The following is a 16,498-nucleotide window of genomic DNA, read 5'->3' on the forward strand; positions in this document are numbered from 1 at the left end:
CAAATAGCACTACAATTATATTTAAATAATCGTAAATTCAAATGAAAGAATGTTCGATAGATATATCGATTGTTCGATATACGATTCGATTTAGTTCGATCAAATTCGAGCACTATCTCGATCTCACTTGGATCTTTGAGTTGACGCATTTCTATTTGGTACATTGGTACTAGTAGACAAACAATACTTAATAGATGTGGGTGGAGTGATTTTTCTAATATTAATATTTCTCTTGTATCTGTCGTGACTTAGAGAAAAAGAGAGAGAGATAGAGTTTCATGTTAAGAATTATGCAAATTACCATATTAATGTATTGATAACGCTGTTGTTCGTAAAAGTTGAACATTTTCATAAGGTGTAATGTCATAGCAAAATGAGACGTCATTACTGTCTTGTACATCATAATTAATGGTACGTATTATTTGATCGTCATACAATTTTTAATGTCCAATTCATCAACAATAACAAATTATCAACGGATGATAAAATCAAATTTTTCGTTTTCTTCTCTTTAGGTTTTCGTGTAAAATAAATTTAACCTATTTTCTATTGCGGCCTTACACTTTCATCTAAGTGTGTATGTGCATATTTATTCATATATCGCTATGAACAATAAAGACAACTGGATGGATAAAATCACCTGCTGTAAAAATAATCATCATCATCGTGTATCGCCGAGAACACGAGATGATTCAAATAATCGATTTGGTTGAAGAATTCTTGAAAAGATACTGGTAATAAAGTATTGAGTTGTTCGTCAATATGGCGGCGAATCTCGAGGAAGAACAAAGTTTACGGGAGTGCGAGGAATACGTTCAAAGACATAACATTCAACAAGTTTTAAAAGATTGTATAGTGCAACTCTGTGTGGGCAGACCTGAAAATCCAATATCCTTCCTGAGAGAATATTTTCAGAAATTGGAAAGGGTATGTATTTGAAATGATTTTTATCTTTTATTTTTTAACCTTATATATGGATATTTTTGTCAATATGATTATTATAGAACAAAAAACATTAAAGTGGTATTAAAGAATATAAAATATATGTATCCTATCAAACAACTCAATATGTTATTAATTATTATCGCGTCGTGTTATTCATTTTTATATTACTTAAAATATTCATTAGTATAGTAATATAACATAAATATTCCAAATTGCGCGCTAATTTGTCAGTACTAGCAATTGTGGAGTTAAATTTTAAATAACACTAAAAGTAGATTAAGTTAGATAGATTTAAATAATATTATCGGACAATATATTATTGACGTAAAAATTTTTCTACAAATTTATCTATTGCTTCAAAATACGTATGCATAATACATAGTTTTAATGAACATTCGAATATTACATGCATGTAACAATGTATATGTTTAATATCAAAATCTTATTGTCTATTATGATTACAACCAAAATTTTATATTATAAATTCAATTGACTCAAAAATAACAAAAAACCTTAGTTAACGTCGAAAACATGAATTTACTTCGACAAAAAAATAACCTATGAAATATGAACTACAAAGAAATTTGACTTCTCTAATAATATTATAAATAATGTATTAATAATAATTATTATTATTATAACACATTATAATTACCACAACATATAATTGAAAAGAAAACAATTACCTACATTTTTTACATACAAAATCAATATCCCCGACTATATAATAACAACCTTGCATAAGTATATACAGTTTCTTATACGTCATCAAAACATGTTTTGATCATAGTGTAACAGTAGTAGAAATAGTAGTAGTAGTAGTAGTAGTAGTAGAGTAGTAGTAGTAGTAAAGTAGTAGTAGTAGTAGCAATAGTAGTAGCAGTAGTGGTATTAGTGTAAGTAGTAGTAGTAAAGTAGTAGTAGTAGTAGCAATAGTAGTAGCAGTAGTGGTTTAGTGTAAGTAGTAGTGTAAATGATACGTTCAGAAAGAAGGGATGAAGAATGGAAAGGTAGAGGGAAGGGAAGATGAAATTGGTACGGTACGATAACGATGACGTAAAATCACAGCCATGACGACATCGAGCAAAAGGTGCGCAAGCAATCTCGAGTGTAAATGTATATGTACAAATACAAGAGCAGAAAACAGGAGCATGCATAAAAAATACACAGATGAATTTAAAAGAGATCAAAAACTGCTACTCTTCGGTATCGTCAACCGAAGATAAACTTAACGCAAAGCGCATATAAGTAAGTGGGGGGGGGATGAAGAGGGATGATACTTTCCATGTGGAAGAGGGTGCTATCCTGTTAGAGAAGATTATTATTTTCCTTCATAGTAGGTGCACGCGTGCATAAAAAAAGAAAGTATAATATACCAAGTAAAATATACGAAAGGCAGAAAGAAAGAAAGAGGGGTAAGGAGAGAAGCTTCGCGAGTAAATGAACATTATTATGAGAAAAGAGAAGAGGTTAGGGTGGGGGTAATAGAAGACTGGGTAAAAGAAAAAGAAAGAGGAAGAGTAGAAGGGGAAATGATAGAAGGGAGAAGAAGGTAAGGTGGTAAGCATGTTGCACAGGGGCCACGGGATCTAAACATAGCATATGCTCGAAATATAACAAGGCAGAACCTTAGCCAGGAGGCACGCAAACTTAACGCGTACACATATCGACGTGGGTTCTCCAAAAATTTGGAAACTTGAAAAAGAGATAGGAGAGGGAGAGAAGAAGACAGAAAGATCAAAGCGTCGAATACGACGTTCAGTTCGTAGACATCAGTTGATAAATTGAATTCGTTCGCTAGGTAGGTAGCTAGTTATAGCTAACTTACTCGTTCGTTCGATTCCCCTCTACGTCTCACTTTCGATCCTACAAATACTAATTACTATATAGACGAGGAGGTAGTGGAAGAGAGAGAGAGAGAAAGAAAGAGAGAAAAAAGAAAAGAGTGCATCCGTGTCGCCGCCGTAATTGAAAGCAAGTAGATAGCGCGGGATCATCGAGCGTGGTGTGTTGTTAGGGTCATCGGTTAATCAGATTCAGGGAAGCCTTAGAAGGCAACGTGCAAAAGAAAGAGAAAAAATACCAACCGGAACGTTGATCTATAACACTTTACGAGAGAACGAGAACGAGAAGAACGACTCGAGGATTAACATATTTGTCTTTTTATATTATTTTTTGTTCTTTTATTCAATTTTCATTTTGATTTAATTTCTTACATATTCCGGTATATATATATATATATATTTTTTTTTTCTTTTGTTTTTCGTTTTCTTTTGTTTTTCGTTTTCTTTTCGTAAAAATACTTCGGTTATCATCGTCGTTATCATTATATTGTGGGATTGTGTTCCACAATCGAGTTACGGTAGCGGTGGTACATTTCTCAAAGATCAACGTAGTACAAAAAAGAGCGGGCTCGCGCGCTCTCTCTTTCCTCTCCGTTTCTCTTTCTCTTTCTTTCTGTTGATCGAATCTTTGAATATCCCGTTATATTTTTACGTGTTTGAAGAAAAATAACGCTAAACGACCAGCATAAAGGATGAGTCACCAGGTACGTGTGTGTGATGTCGTCTTTCAAAAATTTAAATATACGAAAGAAAAATAAGAATATATTATTAAATTGATTAATTCTCATGAAATTTTTACTATTTAATTTATCTTCCCATCGGGATCATCGAAATGTACTTGAAAACCGCGCGGTTTTTCTTTTCTTCTTTTATTTTTATTTTTTGTTCTTATTAATGGCACATTTTTTTTGTCTTATTAATATTTGATTTTTTTTTTTTAATATTCAATTCCTTTGTCATATGTAGTACAAGATTTGTATAAAATCAATGATGTTAATGCTGCCTCGTAAAAGCATCGTTTATATACGATTATTAATGCTTATAAAAGCACTCGTGTTTGAGAACGTCAACTGACCTATGCCATTATTCGTTACCTTCCTTTCCCTTCTTCTCGATTCTATTCTTTGCATATGGTCCATGTTTTATTATTTAACGATTTAATGATGAACGTTAGATGGAAAAGAAGTGTGAGAAGAAGGAGTAGAAAGTATAGTATGATTTTTAGATTCGAAAAAAAATTGTTTTTATTGTATCTTTTGAAAGTTCATAATATTTTTACGATTTACATATTATTTAATTAAAAATGTTTATAATTCAATGGTGGTGATATGGAGTATGAAGGGAAGAGAGAGATAATTTTTATATAATTAAGATTTGCGTATGGTGTCCTTAAAAAAATGTATTTAATTTTATATTAGTGATGAATGAAATTTTAAAGGAACAAGCTCACGATGCAAAACAACAAATCGCTACGAGTCCTGAGGACACCGAGGATATGCCTGCTGGTCAACAAGGACCACAAGTTCCAAGACGTCGTGGTGGTATCTCGGCAGAGCCAGTATCAGAGGAAGATGCAACTAGCTACGTTAAAAAAGTTGTACCGAAGGATTACAAAACAATGGCTGCTTTGAGCAAAGCTATCGCTAAAAATGTTCTATTTGCACATCTCGATGAAAATGAACGATCCGATATATTCGATGCTATGTTTCCTGTTACCTTTTTACCTGGAGAAGCGATCATACGTCAAGGTCAAGTCCTAACGCATACATACAAACATAAAGTGGGCCATAAGTTCCTAAGCTTACAGTTTTGTATTTTACAAAAATATTAACAAAAAATCGTAAGTTAATTTTTCTAAAATTATCTAGGAACTTTTGGCCCACCCTGTATATAATATATATATATATAAATTTTCGATTTTATTTAGCTTCTCTTTTTTTTTTCTATTTCTTAGTTCTGTAAGGACGTACATACAGATGCATGCATAGATATAGATAAGTTTTACTTGACTTTATTGATTTTTTTTGTCTCTCCTTTAAAGGTGACGAAGGTGACAACTTTTACGTAATCGACCAAGGCGAGGTTGAAATATTCGTTAATGGTGAATTAGTAACGACTATTGGAGAAGGTGGAAGTTTCGGTGAACTTGCACTAATTTATGGGACTCCACGTGCTGCTACAGTAAGAGCCAAAACTGATGTTAAATTATGGGGCATAGATAGGGATTCCTATCGTCGAATTTTAATGGGTTCAACAATTAGAAAACGAAAAATGTATGAGGAATTTCTTTCCAGAGTCTCGATTTTAGGTACATATACTTTGGAGGTTCTTTTATCGTAATATTTTTTTTTTCATTCCCTACTTATTGATTTTTTTTAATTCGTAGAATCTTTAGACAAATGGGAAAGACTTACAGTGGCTGATGCCTTAGAACCAGTTGCGTTTGATGATGGAGAAATGATAGTAAGACAAGGTGAACCTGGTGAAGATTTTTACATCATTGTTGAAGGAACTGCTGTAGTATTACAACAACGTTCGGAAGGAGCGGAACCTCCTGAACCTGCGGAAGTGGGTCGCTTAGGTCCATCTGATTACTTTGGTAATGTTTTTATATATCATATTATAACATTATTACTAATTTATGTTTATTAAACTTTTGATAGTTTATATATGTATATATATATTCATGATATATACATAGATATATATATATACTAATGTCTAATAGTAAATAATTAATAGGGGAAATAGCATTACTACTGGATCGACCAAGAGCAGCTACAGTTGTAGCTAGGGGTCCTTTAAAATGCGTCAAATTAGACAGAGCCAGATTTGAACGTGTCTTAGGACCTTGTGCTGACATTTTGAAACGCAACATTACTCAGTATAACAGTTTCGTATCCCTTTCGGTATAAATTCAATCAGCACGAAAAAACCGTACCGATCATACAGATTCCAATTTTTCAGACACTATGCTTCAACAACAACAACAATAATAATGATAACAAACCTAATGTTAAACATTTTTCTATTTCGTTAGTGCTTCATTTGTTAAAATGCATATTATATGTCGAGTATTATTAATATACATACATATTGTATATCATTAGAAAAAAGAAAAAAAATAGTAAAAATAAGAAAAAAAAAATAAAACGAAAAACACTTAGTATATAAGATTATTATTATAACGCACTCTATAATAGCTGACGATTCATATAACAAAAATTCTCCTGGTTATATTGTGTAAACTGTGTTTCTACAAAAATATCATTTATCTATTGTTTTTTTGTTGATGATCAATTTCTAAATTGATCAATTTGTATTCTTCTGATCATTTATTATATTTAGACGCACGTATTTATACACAATATTATTACTTTTGTATTATCATAAATTTTGAGATAAATAATGTTTTCAAATAAGGTCGCTGGTCGACTGTGGTAAATGTTTTATGGTATTCAAATGATTGATAATCAAAATTTTCTTTTTAGCTTATATTATTTGTTACATATTACATAGCATCACTACATTGATAATATTTCTATAACAAATATGTATATGATAAAGCACATACATATAATGCCCAATTAATGATTTATAACACAGGTATTGATAAATGATGAAACAAGTCGCAATTAATAAACTGAAAGTGCGTTTAGATTTGATTTATATAACACAAAATGTTCGGAAAATTAAATAATTTATTATGCACAACAGTATACACGTATTTTATCTTACAATTGAATATCTACCTTCTCCCAATTTAAAAATCTTACATATTCCTTTAACCTTAAGAAAAGGTTTGTTTTTCTTAATCGAATAACAAGCCAATGACTTTTAATTACTTCTTTGAACTGAATATTATAAAACTAGAACTTGGTTGATTCATATGCGATATATACATACAAATGTCCAGCATAAAAAATTGATATTAAAGTTGTTTTTTTCTTGCTGGTGTTATTTTTTTATTATTCTATATTTTTATTATATTTTTATTTTCCTAAAAAGAACACAGCAGCTTCGTATCATCCTTGATAGTAAATTATTGTGTTCTATAAATCTTCTTGTATTGAATCTCAATCACCACTTATTTTTGTATGCCTTATAGTCTTTGTCTGCGAAATGTCACAATTTTTTCTCCCTTCCCATAGAGAATAAATGCAGGCATTCTATGAGAAAACACTTGTTGAATTGAATGAGTAGTCCGTTTATTGATTTGCGATGAAAATAATAGTTTGTCACAGACACACACATCAAAATCTTCAGAAATATGTTCCTCTTCTTATAATTGGTTATTTTATCTTCATATAAAACATGTAGAAAAAAGAATGATCTACACATTTTACCCAAGAATTCGAATAATTCATTGGATTACCTGGCACCAGATGATAAAGAGAAAAATATGGGCTATTTTGTTTATAAACCCAACAATAGGAAACAAAGAAGAAAAGAAACCTTTTACGAAGAAAACAAATTTCTTGCCATCTCCAATTGATTCTTCACCATTTTCGGTTTCATACCGAATCTGATTGAGAAACACAAGATACAAATTAAAAAACTGTTTGATCTTTCTAGCTCTTTTTTCGTGTTTGTTTTTATAATTCACAAATCCAGAAGATTTATCTTTGATGCGCATAAGAATAATATACAAACTCCTCAAGAATGTTTCAAATAGTAAGGTTTTGCTCAGGCTGTAAACCATTCCCAATCGATGACAATGATTGGAAATTATTCAAAAGAATTGGTTTATATCAGCCCTTTAAGCAAAAAGAAATAAATGAACCCGCTCAAACTTTGGAATATATGCATATGCATATAAACGTGCAAATAAGAAGTTACACGTACGTATTATGTCAAATTAGAAAACGTATGCATATACATATTTATACATATAGAGAGTGCCTTTCGCTTAATGATTTACAGCGAATTAGGTAAGAAAAATATTTCTTTACCAACCACCTAGACAACCACTGCTTGTTTTACAGTCGATTAGACGCCGTTCAGGATCAGCATAAACCAACGTAAATTCACTGACAAATTCATAGAACTTGTCCAATGTTTCAAAGGCCAATTCTGCTACGATGAAATCAACCGCCAAATTTTGCCGGTAACTAAACAGTAGAAGAAAGAAATACAAATGTTAGATGAATAAATATGCACATATATATACATGAACGTATGTATGTCTGTATATATATAGATATATACACACACACACACACATATATATATATATATATTAAACAATTTAAAATATGAATGATAAATATATATACATATAAAAAAAATTTAACTTTCAGCTGCAGTACCCTGTAACAGAAATCTTCATAATTATAATTCCACTCTCTCCCTTTCTCTACTCTTTAATTATGTATCTATGACATTAAATCTAATTTGTGTATTTTATATTATATACAAAGATAAATATATATATATACACATATACTTTTGCTTTTATATTCAAGTTTCTACTTAAAAAAAAAAAAAAAAAAAGTTATTATATTTGCAATTTACATATAACTAACCATTTAAAATTATATACTTCAATCTTATCTTATTGTTAGTTAAAAATTGTTAGATTGAATATTGAAAACTAGGTACCATATGCATCGTATCAAATAAAATGTCGCTGTATTGTTAGTTCATATCAATATATGCAATGATAAATAATTTGAAAATAATATTGTACTTACGACTTTATCATTTGCTTCAAAGCAATCTTGCGTTCTCTGGCAGCAAACCAATCCATCAGAAAGGCAGCCATTCTTGGTGCATTTCTGTATAACTTGAATAAAGCATGAAAGTTACCCAGCCACCATGCTGAACGAACTTTCAATGCATGTTTAATACATTCATCCTTTTTATCTTCATTAGTAAGTGATGCTAAAATTGTTGTTAAATCTGTAATAAATAAAAAAAATTATAATACTAAAAAATTCAATGTATGCACATATAAACACATACAAACATATGTAACATATTCATATTTATATTCATATTTACATTCATATTCATATTATTATTATTAGATAATTTCTATATTTACCTAAAGTATTTTTTGTAAAAATATAATATAATATACGGTATGCCACAAACTCGCATCTATTTTCACCACCCACATCTTGATATAACATTCTTAATTGTGTTTGACATTGATTAAATTCTTCATGATCTCCACGTTCTAAAGCTACACGAGCGTGGGTTTCATAAACATGGACAGTAAATGCATCTCTGATACCTTGCACGGTAAGATCTTGTCGTATAGATTTTAATTGATCGCAAGCATATCTGTAGTCTTGCTCCTCTACCCAACGATTCTTGACATAGGCCAACGAATTTTGAAGAACACTTACCGGTCGAATTGCAGATGGAGCTGGAGCCTAAAATATTATACACATATAACTTTGTTTAAACAAATATATATTAAATTAATTCTATGCTATTAGACAAATGTCAAATATTAAATTTTTAATCGTTGAGTGCCACAGTATTTTGTTTTCCGATCGAAAATTGCCAAGCGGCGAGATAACGCTTGTTTTCTCCTTACAAGCAATAGATTTGTTTGCTATGATTATAGGCTTCGCCGCCTAGAGCGCTGGCGCTTATAAGATAGGACAGAAGAAGCGCGATCGCACTGCTTGGCAATCAAACGGTTAATGAAATGTCTTACCGATGTTAGGCGTAAATAAGGTTTTTCTAAGTCCTTGCAAGTTCCAATGATGTGAAGTCCAGTGAAGTCAAAGTCAGGGGTTGGATCATCTCTAATGGCACAGTTGAATGTCCTAGAAATGGGATCGTTAAATCGTGCCGCACGTTGTTGAAGTTTCTCCTTGGACCCAAGTTCATCGCTATTGCCTGTAGCTAAACCAAACTCTGAATAGAAATGTGATTTTGTCTGCTTAGTCTTCTTGGGTTTCTTGTTGTTGTTGTGATTTTGTTTATTTCGTGTTGATTTTTTCGTTTTCAATGATTTGCTGTCATAGTCCCGATCGCTAACGTTAGACGAAGAGGAGGTGCTACGCCTGTACTTCCTTAAGGGGGGACTACGCGTATGAGAACGTGATCTCGACTTTGATCTTGATCTTGACCTCGACCTCGACTTTGATCTTGACCTTGACCTTGATCTCGATCGTGATCTAGACCTCGATCTTGACCTCGACCTCGACCTTGATCGCCTATGGGTCACAGAGAGACGCGCGCCAAGCCTAGCTCCAAGAGAAGTTGAAAGCCCTGACTTGCGCAAGCCTCCCTGTGTATTGGCCAATGGATTGGCTAAAGGATTATTTAATTTTAATGCTGGCTTCTGAGGCTTTATCGTCATAGTCATACGTTCACTGTGTATACTAGGTAAAGGCTCTTTGTCCCAATCTTTTACCCAAAGCGAGCCATCATTAGCAGCTCGTGTTATTTTCCCTTTTAATATTATTTCAACCTGATCCTTGTCAACTGCTGTTTTACACTTTTCATAACACCTGTTCACGTAATTTTTTAAGCTGTCAGGCCAATCCCCAACTGGATTAGCATTTGATGTAGCAATAGGGGGATTATTTCCCACCGGAACACTAGTATTTGAAGATGCACTGACTGCTGTAGTGGCAGGTATAATAGGATCAGGAGATTCTTCAATGGGTGGAGGGGGTACAGCTATTTCATGTTGAATAGGAGGTAAAGGTGGTAACTCCACTTTGAGATTAGGTTCCGATACAAAATTTGTTGTTACATTGTTTCCCTGAAAGTTATTGTTGAATTGTGCCGCTAGATTTTTGTTCCTCTTACGTTTTTTCTTTGCAGCTCCACTGTTTCCTGATTGAGGAAATCCTAATCCAACTTTTTTGTTTTGTAGATTGAACCGCACTTGTCCATTGTATTCTAGAAAAAATGATTTTATTGAATCATATTGATCTTATACAGGATGATTCTGGGAACTTGGAAGAGTTATTGCTTTTTTTTAAGTAAAAATAAAAAAAAAAAATGATAAAGACGTTTGAAAATATTATGCCATGTGATTTTTACTTTATCATTTTTTCTATTTTTGCTTAAAAAGAAACAATAACCCGTCCCAGTTCTCTTAATCACCCAGTATATATAAGATCCAAATTTTACAAAAAATACTTACGAGAAATATCATTATGCATTCCATTCCAATTACTATAAGAAAATGCACCATAGACAAATCCTGAATGAGGCTGTATTGATGGTTGTACCTGATTATGTTGTTGAGTAGGTTGAAGAGGTGGAGGAGGTCCAGGAGGTAAAGGAGGAAGATCGGAATCGTCGTCTAAAGTCATGGGTGTTCCAGGTACTGGAGGCTGTTGATGAAGTTGTTGTTTTATTTGATTATTTGCCTGTGAATTCTGCTGCTGAAGAGGCTGTTGTTGTTGTGGCTGTTGCTGTTGTTGCTGATGCTGCGGATGTTGCTGCATTTGCTGTGGATTAAAAGCATGCCCATAGGCAGGCATCATCGTGTGATAATAATTAAACATTTGACCTTGATGTGATACTCCTTGGTATCCTGTCCCATATAATTGGCTATAACAAAAATAGAAACAAAATTATTCATTGTGAAATAAAAAAATTGAAAAATATAATGCTTTTTTAATAAGAATGAGAAATAAATGGTATATTAGCTTTTATTTATATAAATTGCTTAGAACATTTTTATTTTATCTATATCAGATTATACAAAAGAAGAAAATAAGTAAAGGCATTATCTTAAAATAATCAAGCAGCCTCTCTCTCTAATATCAATTCTTGTAAATTAGTAATAAAAATAATAGAATTGCATTAAATATAACATTTAATAAATCTTGTTTAATTTATATATATATATATATATATGTCATAACCGGAAATAAGCCATTCCTAGTAATTCCTCGACATTGTCATCGGATGGCGGATTTCCGACTATGACGGGGTAACATATATATATTAAATTATTATTATTATAATTATTATTATTATATATATATTAATATATGTATATAATTGTAATAATTGTAAGATGTAATATTTTTTTACCCTGGGTAAGATGGAAACATTGCGTGCATGTTATTTGGTGAAGGATACTGCCACGCCATGTTCGCCATTGAACTCGTTCCTAATTGCTGAGGCTGTTGAAATGGCTGCTGCTTCTTCTGAGACGCTAAAATCTCCCCTTCAGACATACTTGTTAAAAAAAAATCTCGAAATAATTTCTTGATAAAATCTTACTTCACAACTTATCACTTTCAAGAAGAAATATTGCTTATTCCGTTAATGCTACGAATATAATCAATAAATAAGCTATTGTAAAACGTATGAACTTCACGAAATACTACGTAATACGACCCACATTCCTTTTATAATAAATTTCCAAGCCTGCAACTTAAAGAATATAATTTGTGAAACTAGTGGGAACTGACTCATAACAATGATGCCAATTTAACTTCTGTAACTTTATTATGTCTGTGTGTATGCGTATATTTTATTATTAAAATTACAAGCTATTAATTTTATTTATTTTATATGCATTTATACATAATTGAAATTTATATATAAATTACTCATATTGCGTTCGGAAGACCCTGCTTTGTCCTGATTCCTGCATCAGATGCACGAATCAGATTCCTTAAAGCATCGATCCTTGCGAGGTATAGATAATACTTCGAGACGCTACCGCAACTGCAGCGTGTGTCGCTGCTTGGCCGCTGGGGATTTTTCGTTTGCTCCTACATTGTGTTAGTTAATATTCCCGGTTTGATCAGTTCGAAATTAGATATCAAACATGGTACATAAGGTTCTGTAGGCTGAAAACTTAAAATTTTTTATTACATTGGTTATACATACATTGTTAAGAGTTTCCAAGTTTATATTTAGATATTTTTGTAAAATATTAAAAAATGGGAGATTTTCATTCCCCTATGCGTCTTATTTCTCATAATGCAAGGTATTTTTATTCATATAATTTGAATATATTTAACTAGAATATAACATTTTATTTTTTTAAATTAAAATAATTTTATAAAGAATTATCTAATTAGGATTAATAATTTGAATATAATTTGTTTATAGAATTTTAACACCTAAACCACAAGTTCAACAAACTCTTCATTTAAAACAAATTCAAAATAAATCAAGGAAAAATATCACATGGTTCTTTGTAAACAGTATTCTTGTCAGCATTATTATCACAGATATGTAAGGTTTTAAATTTTCATTTATTTTCAATATATAATTAGTATATTAATATTGATTATTATTTAATTATATGTTATTTACATTATAGATTGTATGGTGGTACAGCTTATAAACCATTTTTTTGGATTGAATGGTTTTTAGCATCGATATTTGGTATAAATGCATTTTACCATATAACACAGTACATTTGGACAAATTTTCACATACAACCAATTGCATTAAGCCCACGACAAAGAATTTTATTAGGAGTATCTAACAATGATCCACTTTTCAAAAATGAAATTCCTGTACAAAAAACCCTGGAGTCGAATACATCCTTGAATTTATCTTGTATTAGTCTTAACAGACGCGTGACACCACTTGGATCCTCGCTAAATGAAAGCAGTAAGTAAAATAGTTTAATTGTTTGTTATTGATGTATTATTATCACAAATACATCTTTATTTATCATATAGAAGTAAAACTATGTATATAATTATATTTTGTTGAAGAAGATTATTCAATAAATTCATTTGCTAAATATGGCAATGCATTGTCTCCAAAACTGAAGCTCAATGCTAATGGATCGATCAACAAATCTTTAAATTCTTCTATAAATAGTACATTAGCAAGCGAAAGTTTCATTCAAAATGAAGCTGAATTGCAAAAATATTTAAAAGACGCATCCGTACAAAGAAAAACTATACTTTCTACTAATATCGATGAGCCCTCCAATTTGTTGAGTTCATTTTGGACACATCCTGCTGTAAGAAGTACTAACGAAGTTTCTCCTTCGTTGAGAAGATGTGCTTATCAACTTGCTCCTACTATGTCTTTTGGTAAATAATAATATATATATATTATGCTATATACTATATGTAGGATGGTAATACAAAAAAGTCTAATATTTTACACTAATTTAAAGAATATTTGAAAGTGTACGTTAATCTATGATTTGTAAATGTCAGAATTGCATTCAAATGGAAGGTAGACATAACGAATATCTATGTTTTGTACATATTATTTTTACGTCTATGAAATAATCTTTGTTGATATTAGTAATAATTTTTGCTTATTTTCATAATAAAAGTATCTTGACAACCTTGAGCTAATGTATTTCTAAGCAAATTCTTATATGTACATTTAATATGTTGACAAAAAGCACGCTTACAATATCAAACACTCATAAATAATAAAAGTTTATTTACATTGAAAGAGTTGATTTTAAGACCCATTTATCATATCAATTAAACATTTTTTATTCCTCTTGATAAGTACTATAAGCCCTTAAAATATTGGACTCTGTTTTTTACCACCCTGTATATATAAATCTATAAAATAAATTATTATTGTGTTATATAAAAATAATTTTAATCCTTATCTAGATAAATCAAAGTCTTCAAGTCCTTGTGTAGAAGAAGGAAATTCGCCAAGAGGTACCTTTGGCATTCCAGATGTTTGGAGAAAATATAGAATTGATTCAATTAAAGTTAATGAATGGACAGCTAATCTTCGCATGGTATATACTATTTCTTTTTAAAATTACTACTATTATTAACAGAAAATATGCTATGAGTCCATGTGTTATCTGGAAATTATTTTAGTGGATTAGTAAAACTGTTGTCGAAAGAGTTGCTGCAGAAATTGATAACATATGTTCATCTTTGACTCGTCATGGTTTAAGTGATTCTCAACCAGGACATATTGGTTTGGACAGACTGAGAAAATTGGCACAAGCACAATTTTTAGTGTCTACGATACCAACTCTTCCTACATTAGTACCTTTCCTAGAATTATCCAATAATCAAGAATATCTAGTAAATAGAATTAAAACACTTGCCAAAGGAGGTTCTATGAGTGAATTCAAATGGAATAGTGGTGGTTCGCATAATAACAAAGAATGGGATTCTAGTTTACCGACTGATTCAGCTGTAAGAAATTATTGATTATTCCCTTACAAAATATAAAATTCATTTTTATCTATACAAATATGTTTATATATATTATTTTTAGATAATAATGCATTTAATAGCAACTTATATGGACACGCAATTAGAAGCTCCTTTAGATCAACCAGACGCACGTCCTTTCTCATCAAGGTATATGGCTCGATCAGGCATGGATTTGCCAAGAAATAAAGGTCCTGTAATAATGTGTCAATCTGTAAATCCACCGCATTATTGTTTAGCGTTATCTGGCGACTCCTTGCCAACTGATTATGAAGAAATTCAACGGGTAAATAATATTTTCTCTTCATATAAAAATATAATATAAAAATATATATAAATATATATCAGCTTTTTTTTTTTTAATTCACATAACATTTATATTTTTCAGGGTAGAAACAATTTATTTTACACGCTCTTACTTTTTTTATATATTGTTAAAACTCGAGATCATGGTATGTTAGGACGTGTTAATTTAGGAGCATCAGGTATTAATATCTTATGGGTTATTGAAGGCTAAAATTAATAAAAAAGTGTATCTATAATTTTGCTTAATATAACTTGTATAAACGATTTCAATCTTCTCAGATTTTGATATTTTTCTATAGACGAATTTTAATTAAGTATATATTAATATACATATATTAACAAACGATCGGATGATATTTTATAATGTATTTATGTGTATGTGTGTGGGTGTGATAAAAAAATTAAAAAGAGAGAGAGAGAGAGAGAGAACTATATTTTAATTCTACGAATTCTTTATTCACATATACTTACCCATTATGTACAAATAAAACAGAAATTACGATTTGTAATCAATAAAGGTATTTCTATACTATTATGAAATACATTATTATTTACTATTTGTTTGTTTTTTCGGATTAAAACTGACATCAATAAAGAAAAGACGTAATTTACAGGGCTGAGTAATATTAATTAAGTTTATATACTTTCTTTTTTTTTTTAAATATAAATGCATGTTTTTTTGTGAATTAAGTTGAACGGTACTATAAATGCACTAATCGTGTACCAAACTTTATAATAACTGTCTTTATCAAGTTTGATATCTTTTAAGTAGAGAGAAATTATTATTTACTTTTATATCATATATATTTAATTTATTCTTTTTATTAGGATAATAACACAAATATTTTATGGAATTATAATTTTATAAATTAAGTTCATCATTTTACTTAAAATTTTATATTTATATTTATATGAAATAATGATTGACTTAAAAACTTTTATAGAACATAAAAAATAATACGTACAACTTGATTCAATATGTAACAAATTATTATTATGAATTTATTCTATAGTCAACATAACAAAACGATTTTTTAAAACAATTATTTAACTTCTATATAGAAAAGTATGTCGACACATGTTTAAAAAATGTAAACGTTTTATTTTGTGTATTTTATATTAATATTTATAACACATATAATGCATTAAATATTTAAAAAATTATCAATTAAGTTAAATAACTCTTTTCATAGAAGATATATTTTATTCATTTATTAAGTAACAAGGACTCTTATGATAAATATCGTTATTTTTTTGTTTCTTTTTTCTATCTTAAATAGAAATAGGAAATACATTTAT

At 30.3% G+C, this 16,498-nt stretch overlaps 3 protein-coding genes across 7 annotated transcripts; 2 read left to right on the top strand and 1 right to left on the bottom strand.

Annotated features, from left to right (window-relative positions):
* Window positions 1-112: 112 nt before the first annotated feature.
* Window positions 113-6,505, top strand: LOC122521107 (cAMP-dependent protein kinase type I regulatory subunit). 3 transcript variants are annotated; one of them, XM_043641559.1, is made up of 6 exons: window positions 113-411; window positions 516-927; window positions 4,228-4,537; window positions 4,831-5,097; window positions 5,176-5,388; window positions 5,532-6,505. In XM_043641559.1, the coding sequence occupies exons 2-6, from the start codon at window positions 763-765 to the stop codon at window positions 5,702-5,704; spliced, it is 1,128 nt and encodes a 375-aa protein (XP_043497494.1). In that variant the 5' UTR covers window positions 113-411; window positions 516-762; the 3' UTR covers window positions 5,705-6,505. The 3 variants fall into 3 exon arrangements, with proteins under 3 accessions (XP_043497494.1, XP_043497496.1, XP_043497495.1); XM_043641561.1 differs by lacking the exons at window positions 113-411; window positions 516-927 and adding an exon at window positions 1,868-2,746; XM_043641560.1 differs by lacking the exons at window positions 113-411; window positions 516-927 and adding an exon at window positions 3,248-3,493.
* On the bottom strand, window positions 6,473-12,147 carry LOC122521105 (leukocyte receptor cluster member 8 homolog). 2 transcript variants are annotated; one of them, XM_043641555.1, is made up of 7 exons: window positions 12,000-12,147; window positions 11,808-11,943; window positions 10,906-11,318; window positions 9,460-10,658; window positions 8,836-9,169; window positions 8,483-8,690; window positions 6,473-7,900 (listed from the first exon to the last, which is right to left on the bottom strand). In XM_043641555.1, the coding sequence occupies exons 2-7, from the start codon at window positions 11,873-11,875 to the stop codon at window positions 7,738-7,740; spliced, it is 2,385 nt and encodes a 794-aa protein (XP_043497490.1). In that variant the 5' UTR covers window positions 11,876-11,943; window positions 12,000-12,147; the 3' UTR covers window positions 6,473-7,737. The 2 variants fall into 2 exon arrangements, with proteins under 2 accessions (XP_043497490.1, XP_043497489.1); XM_043641554.1 differs by having other exon boundaries at window positions 11,808-12,147.
* Window positions 12,148-12,508: 361 nt separating this feature from the next.
* Window positions 12,509-15,477, top strand: LOC122521106 (transmembrane protein 209). Of its 2 annotated transcripts, none has more exons than XM_043641557.1 (8): window positions 12,509-12,714; window positions 12,840-12,965; window positions 13,054-13,349; window positions 13,460-13,783; window positions 14,330-14,463; window positions 14,549-14,875; window positions 14,958-15,179; window positions 15,282-15,477. In XM_043641557.1, exons 1-8 carry the CDS (start codon window positions 12,668-12,670, stop codon window positions 15,408-15,410), a joined length of 1,605 nt encoding a protein of 534 aa, XP_043497492.1. In that variant the 5' UTR covers window positions 12,509-12,667; the 3' UTR covers window positions 15,411-15,477. The 2 variants fall into 2 exon arrangements, with proteins under 2 accessions (XP_043497492.1, XP_043497491.1); XM_043641556.1 differs by having other exon boundaries at window positions 12,510-12,714; window positions 13,457-13,783.
* The last annotated feature ends 1,021 nt before the right edge of the window (window positions 15,478-16,498 follow it).

This window comes from Polistes fuscatus, unplaced genomic scaffold (genome assembly GCF_010416935.1).
Source record: "Polistes fuscatus isolate 324 unplaced genomic scaffold, CU_Pfus_HIC Scaffold4, whole genome shotgun sequence".
Classification (NCBI taxonomy): Eukaryota; Metazoa; Arthropoda; class Insecta; order Hymenoptera; family Vespidae; genus Polistes; species Polistes fuscatus.